At 49.9% G+C, this 7335-nt stretch overlaps 1 protein-coding gene across 2 annotated transcripts; it reads left to right on the top strand.

The window, feature by feature from the left end:
• Positions 1–260: 260 nt before the first annotated feature.
• On the top strand, positions 261–6462 carry LOC109786754 (protein INCREASED PETAL GROWTH ANISOTROPY 1). 2 transcript variants are annotated; one of them, XM_020345315.4, is made up of 6 exons: positions 261–1510; positions 2366–2497; positions 2591–2772; positions 2856–2967; positions 5637–5771; positions 6121–6462. In XM_020345315.4, exons 1-6 carry the CDS (start codon positions 452–454, stop codon positions 6247–6249), a joined length of 1749 nt encoding a protein of 582 aa, XP_020200904.1. In that variant the 5' UTR covers positions 261–451; the 3' UTR covers positions 6250–6462. The 2 variants fall into 2 exon arrangements, with proteins under 2 accessions (XP_020200904.1, XP_040259923.1); XM_040403989.3 differs by lacking the exon at positions 5637–5771.
• The last annotated feature ends 873 nt before the right edge of the window (positions 6463–7335 follow it).

Here is a 7335-nt window from a genome sequence, read left to right as displayed (position 1 = left end):
ACGCTCGATCTGCCCGGCCCGCCTACGGTTAAAATCTGTTTTTTACAAGCCTGGCCCGGTCTGCCCATCAGGCTCAATTTCCAAGCCCGAGCCCGGCTCGATGACACAGCCAGGCCCGGCCCGGCCCAGGATTTTTGTGCCGGGCCGCCCATGGCCAGGTACCGCGTCCCCGGCCTCTCCCCTGCGCGGCCACCACCATCAGCCGCTGAGCTGCTGGCCTGGATGTCTGCCTCGCTTCCCCGCCACCCGCTTTCCAAGCCAAGGTCGGACCGCTCCTCGGACATCGCGCCCGCCCTTTTCGCTTAAACCCAAAGCCATCGCCAACCCAGAGCAGCAGCAACTGAACTAAACACACCACAGTGCCCGCCGCGGCCCTATCCTAGATCCTACCTGCCCGTACGTTTCTTGTTCCACGGCCGAATATCGCAGGTCGTACGTACACTCACTCGCCATGGTGGCCGGGCGTGTCAAGGCGGCCATGGGCTTCCACAGCAGCCCCAGGGCGCCCAAATCGCCGGCGCCGGCGGCGACGGCCCCAGCCGAGGGGTATGCATACACGCCGGCCCGGGGTCCCTCGTCGTCAACGTCATCGCCCGCCCCGTGCGGCTCGGCCTCCAAGGCGTCGGCGTTCGCGCGGTCCTTGGGCGCTTACTTCCCGCGCTCGTCGGCGCAGGTGCAGCCCGCGCGCGCGCCGCCGGAAGTCGCTGGGCTGCTGCGCGCCATCGAGCAGCTCCAGGAGAGGGAGTCGCGGCTCCGCGTCGAGTTGCTTGAGCAGAAGATACTCAGGGAGACCGTTGCTATCGTCCCTTTCTTAGAGGCCGAGCTCGCGGCGAAGAGCAGCGAGGTCGAGAGGTACAAGGAGTCCGCCGCGCGGCTCGAGTCCGAGAACATGCGGCTGTGCGCTGAGCTCGACGCTGCGGCGCTGGAGGTTACGAGCAGAAAGCAGAGGATTGTTCAAATGGAGAAGGAAATGGCAGAGCTGAGGAAGCAGCACGACGCTGATGACTGCTGCTCGTCGTCATCCTCGTCCAAGCCCTACTTGGCCGTCTCGTTGCACGCTTCACCACCGAGCTCTTCGTCATCCTCGTCCACGTCGACTTCACCGACGGATTCAGGCTCGTCGTCAGACACGGCGGCCATTCCAAGAACCCGCGTGCCAGAGCTGTCGAAGCTGCCGCCGATACCTCCGCCACCGCCACCGCCACCGCGGCCTCAGCTGACGCCGGCACCCAGCCTGAGCATCAGCTCCGGCTCAATGGGAGTGTGCGGAAGCGTAGGCGCGCCACCTCCTCCGCCCCCGCCCCCGCCGTCCAAGAGGACATGTTCGCCGGTGAGATCGGGTTCGTGCGTGAGGCGCGTGCCTGAGGTGGTGGAGTTCTACCACTCACTGATGCGGAGGGAGTCCAAGAGGGACGGAGGGAGCGGTGCCGACGCAGCGAGCGGTGGCGGCGCGGCGGCGACCAGGGACATGATTGGCGAAATCGAGAACCGGTCGGCACACCTCCTCGCGGTACGTAATACCACCAAGTATACCGAGATTGACATTTTTCTTAAGCTGGTATCATTGGAGGGAACGTTCTATTAACCTGTGGTAACTTCTACGAACCTTTTTTTTGACATCACAACTTGCTGACTGAACTATTCATATTGGAGCTGCTGCTGAACAATCGCACGATGTTTCGGTAGAAAGTTGCGTACGTGCATTAATGCATTTTTTAAGGGAGCGTACATAAGCAGTACTGGTTTCGTCTTTTCGGTTGGTATAGCAAAGGGTACAAGTGATTTTCGGTTGGTATAGTAAAGACTGCTTTGGACATGGACGTTAATTCTTGGTGAAAACTGCTAAGTGCTACTGTGCCACACTGCAACCGCAGCATGTACGAGTACTTCAGAAAAGCGAAAAATTCGGGGTTTTTGCGTTTTCGAATTATGGATTCCACCCATTCCTTATTACAAAACGCCAGGCATTATAAAACTGCTTGGAACGCAGTGATTTCGTAAAGTTTTTTAACACGGGGGGCGTGTGTTACAGTCGGTTGATGGCAGGAGTACACAACTTCAATTGGTGTGTACCGTGACTACTCCTAGAGAAGACAGAAGCAGAAACAGCTGCACGGAATCCGAAGTGGGCATGGCTCGATGGGATCGAAATGCACTGCATTTATAATTGCGGTGGATGCATGTGCGAATTACGGGCTCTGGTAGTTAATCCGAGATCGAATTACTGCATTAGTGAGCCTGTGCCCGATGTCGATCGCCCGGACGTTGGTTAGCCGTTGGAGTTATTTACACTTGGAAATGGGACAGGGTTACTGTACATCGCTCGAATTGACAGAGAAAGTGCGTGTTATGTTGTGGGGTGCAGATCAGATCGGACGTGGAGACGCAGGGCGACTTCATCCGGCTCCTGATCAAGGAGGTGGAGGGCGCGGCGTTCGTCAACATCGAGGCCGTGGTCAGCTTCGTCAAGTGGCTCGACAACGAGCTATCCCGCCTGGTGCGGCAGCAATTCATTCACTTGAGGTGCTTGTTCGGTGGTCACCGGTGACGGCGGTTGGTAATTGGGTGGGTGGCCATGGTTGCATTGCAGGTGGACGAGCGCGCGGTGCTGAAGCACTTCGAGTGGCCGGAGCAGAAGGCAGACGCGCTCCGGGAGGCGGCGTTCGGCTACTGTGACCTGAAGAAGCTGGAGGGCGAGGCGTCGTCGTTCCGCGACGACCCCCGCCAGCCCTGCGCCGCCGCGCTCAAGAAGATGCAGGCCCTCTTTGAGAAGTAAGCGTCAAATTCACTCTGCTGTTTCAGTACGGCGTTTTGTCATGTGGCAACGAACCAACAAGGGTGCGGCGTGCGTGCAGGCTGGAGCACGGCGTGTACAACCTCGCCCGCGTCCGCGACGGCGCCACCAGCAGGTACGGCCGGTTCCAGATCCCGTCGGAGTGGATGCAGGACGCCGGGATCGTCAGCCAGGTAACGTAATAGTAACTAGTAATTTGATCTTGGTACTCGTTTGAGTAGTGATAGGACAGCAACCGTCTTGAGTTTGCGGTGCGCGCACTAGCATTTGCAGAGTTGCGAGTAGCTGAAGAAACGCACCCACATCACACGTGATGCGACGCGTACGCGACCTTCTCGATCTGTTCACGGGCAGAGAGCGTGCGTAACGTACGTAGGTGGGTGCGCGGCGTAGGCAACGACATGTACCCGGGGCCAGCCGGGAGGATCGATATGCGTGGCATTTTCTTGTCTTGTGCTGTGGGGGTGCACGTGAGTGTGGGACGGACGCGATCTCGTGACCATGCTCGCTAATTCGTTCGCTCCTGTCTCTAGAGCTAGACAACAAGCCCATGACACCTCGGGAGCCGTGTCGTTCTGCGGAGCATAGGTACGCATTGCCGGGCGGCCATCGATCCGTATGCGTGCGTGGTCCCGATCGAATGCCGCAACTAGTTCGGGCTGAAACGTTCTCGGCCATTCTCAAGATCAGTACAGTCAGATCGGGGGTCCGATCACGTTTTGTTTTGTTTTGCTGCTGTCTTCTTCGGCTCCACGAGCCCCTCCGGGAAATTAGCTGCAAACCCCAGGAAATCCGTGTCCGAGCCCCAATTCATTGGATAATGTCCGATCTACAGCTACTCTCAGCATTGCACATGGGATTAATTCCCGATGGAGTGGAGGTTACTGTTTGGGAATTTTTACGGTACAATATTGGGCCAGCCCATTAAGCACGTCGACCGGCTCGCTATCTCGGCTTGAACATCGACCTACAAATTCTTATTCATGATTTTTTTTAAAGTTCATGAATTTTAAATTATCCATGAATTTAAAAACATTTAATTATTCTTTGAATAACTAATTTAAAAGTGTTCTTGAATTTAAAAAAGTTCATGAGTTTTAAACAAAACATGGCAAATTCAAAAAATATTCATGAATTTTAATAATTTTTGCGATCTTGTAAATAAATCCAGAAATTTGAAAAGTTACCAAATTATTTGTTAATTTTAAAAAGCGCATGGATTTAGAAAAGATTGCAAATTTAAAAATTAAGCAATAAAAATAAAATAAAAATGCAGAAACGAGTGAAAACCGATAGAAACCATACAAGAACCATTTTATGCAGAAACTAGAAGAACCTAACCCAGAAAAACCGAGTGTACCTTGTTCCCAAAACCGGTGCTGGGAATAGAAACGTTTTGTACCGGCTTAGTTCCCTAACATGGGAGAGGAACATGCGCGCCAGTTACCGGTTACAAAGGAACTAGCGCCTTCAACTAAAAAAAGGGAACTAGCGCCTTCAGCGATGAGGAAAATGTGCCACCTCATTGCTCGGCATTGAGAGCTTCCCATTGGTCGTGGGCCACCACTACATAGACGACGACATCAACCACCGACGACATTGTTAGGGCATATAGTACTACGCAGGCGCTAAGTCAGGGGCGCTAGGAATTAAATCCTGGCTATTGTGCCAGTTTTCATGTTATTCCTGATGCTTTTTTTAGCATCGACGCCCACCTCGAAATCCGTCGCTTAAAAGTCATGTACAAAATTCATCCCCTAGCGCCTACTCCTAGCACCCAGGCGCTTGAGAAAAAAATTCAGGACGCCTATACAATCGCCGCTGATTGAAGATGGTCTTAGGGCATCTTCAATGACGACCCGCAAATTTTCTCCCACATACGTTCACGGAGAGAGGGGGCAGTCCGCGGATACGGATGTGGGAGAGGTCGCTATCCAACGCTATCCGTATATGTCCGCCTCTATTAACTCCAAGCACCACGGCGGAAACTGCCAAATAATCCTACTAGTCCAATGTTTTGAACTAGCTTCCGCCAAATGAGCATATGAAGAAAAAAAAGAAAAAAAAATTATAAAACAAAGTGATTGGTGGCTTCCGCCAAACACCAAGCATGCTATCCGTCAAATGCTAAAGCATGCTAATCCTACCATCAAACTGCATCAGCGGACTTCCGCCATGCGCACAGAGAGGACAGGGATACGTGGTGCCATTTCGTTGGTCAGACGGATATCCGGACACCCGCAAAACTCTCGCACGTTGTCTCCATTTTGTGGGAAAAAGTGCGTCTGAACCACGCGACGGACTGATACATGACCGTATTGGATGGCTTTCGCGGTTCGGGCGGTTTGCAGGTCGGGGTTGGAGATGCCCTTAGTGTCTAGGATTAAGGACGGATCGATTCTTTGGGCCTTGGCCGGTGCACACCATTTGAGTATTATAATGCTGTGAGAGTGAGCATTTCGTTGGCCCTGTCATGTAGGTTTATGTCTGAACTATTCTTAATCGATGAAAATGGCAATCTTTTTGCCTTGTTCCAAAAATAATACTCCCTGAGTTTCATAATGTAGTGTATATACATTTTTTGAAAAATCAAACTTTGTAAATTTTGATTAAATTTATAGAGAAAAGTATTTATATCTACAATATCAAATATATAAAATATGGAACTACATCTTATGAAGATTCTAATGAGATATATTTGGCATTCTAGATGTAAATGTTCTTCTCCACGAACTTGATTAAAGTTTGTGAGGTTTGACTTCCCAAAAAAAAATATGCACTACATTGTTGAATGGAAAGAGGATATAATTGGATGGCCTCCAATGAATGATTTGATTTACAGATCAAATTCCAATCCGTGAAGTTAGCCAGGAAGTACTTGGAACGAGTTTCCTCTGAGCTTGAAGCCATCAAAGTCGGCCCAGACGAAGAGGAGTTGATGCTTCAAGCAGTACGATTCGCCTTCAGAGTACACCAGGTAGGGGTATATATATATATACTCCCTCCGTTCCTAAATAATTATCTTTCTAGAGATTTCAACAAGTGACTACATACGGAGCAAAATGAGTGAATCTACACTCTAAAACATGTTTACATACATCCGTATGTTGTAGTCCATTTGAAATGGCTAGAAAGACAATTATTTGGGAACGGAGGGAGTAGTACTCTCTCCGTAAAAATATACGAGCATTTAGATAATTAAAGTAGTAATCTAAACTCTCTTATACGTATTTCTTTACAGAGAGTAGTAATTATTGGCAGAAAAATACGGAATTGTTATCAATTGTGACCAACTTAAAGGAATACGTGTTCGTTGTTTCGTACAGTTTGCAAGCGGTTTCGACGCCGACACCATGCGCGCCTTCCAAGAGCTCAAGGAGAAGGCCTCCCTGTGCCGATTTCAGCGGCAAAAACAGAGTAGACACATGCGGCAGCAAAGGCTCGTTGGGACCTGAGCATCTCCGTATGCCATGGTGTGCCACACACCATCTCGTGGTTGCTGTTAAGGTTGTTGTTCGTGTTGACAGATGCTGTATATTTCTTGCCCCCAAACAATTCTGTTTGTTCTTTCCCAGTAGAAATCTGTGTACACCGTTTCTTATTACGCTCCCCTGATGTTCCCTTTAGGGTTACAAGCAATTTGATTATAGTGTCACGTGATGTGAAAATTTAGCTGTTTGTGTGTGCCAAACTGGTGATGGATTATTTCTACCGCGTGGGATTTTATTTTGCTCAAACAAGGCAAAGGATTGCAGACGTACACCATGCCCTCGAGGCTCGAGCGGTGTCCGCATGCACTGCGCCTATGGCAAGCAATGAGAGAGGATTGGGACCTCCCTGATGCTGATGATGGTCTGAAGGATGCAGGGTCAGAAACTCTGAATGGATGCTCTAGACAGATTAACCCCAACCAACGTATGATGGTCCTCGTGATCATGTGAAGAGCGTGGCATGTTCGAGATTACCCTCCAGATGTCAGTCCCCGGTTGAACGAAATATTCCAAAACAATGCAATTATAGCACAGAAAAATAAACTTAATTATAAACATAAAAATATAATAATACATTTCTTATTATCTTTGGTGCACATTTCCGACAATCATCACCCCTTGTTGCTATGATTGCGTAAGGGCATCGTCGGCACACAACCATGGAAGGTCATCTTCGACCCTTTGGTATCTAAGAGCATCCCTAGTATCTTGTCGAAGTTCCGCTTGGGGTTTCCCATATATTCTAGTGAACTTGAAGGATCTCCGGATGATGATTTGTGGCTCTCGGATGCCACACATCCCTATATGAAAATAACATTAAAAAACATATTAGGAAAATTTAAAAAGTTCCAAAATTCTGGGATATGAAACTTGGGTGCCTGTTGTACACACGTATCCAGTTTCATGGGGAATGGGTGCCCGTGGTAATGCCAGTAAAAAAGAAAAAAATCATATGTGTAAAAAAATGAATGTAACGTATCTCGGACCGTAATTCCTACGCCGGAATACCACGGGCACCCATTCCCCACGAAAATGAACACGGGTGTACAA

The sequence above is a fragment of the Aegilops tauschii genome, chromosome 3 (genome assembly GCF_002575655.3).
Source record: "Aegilops tauschii subsp. strangulata cultivar AL8/78 chromosome 3, Aet v6.0, whole genome shotgun sequence".
Taxonomy (NCBI): domain Eukaryota; kingdom Viridiplantae; phylum Streptophyta; class Magnoliopsida; order Poales; family Poaceae; genus Aegilops; species Aegilops tauschii.
The sequence above is the reverse complement of the archived record's forward strand: the minus strand, read 5'-3'. Positions and strand labels throughout refer to the sequence as shown.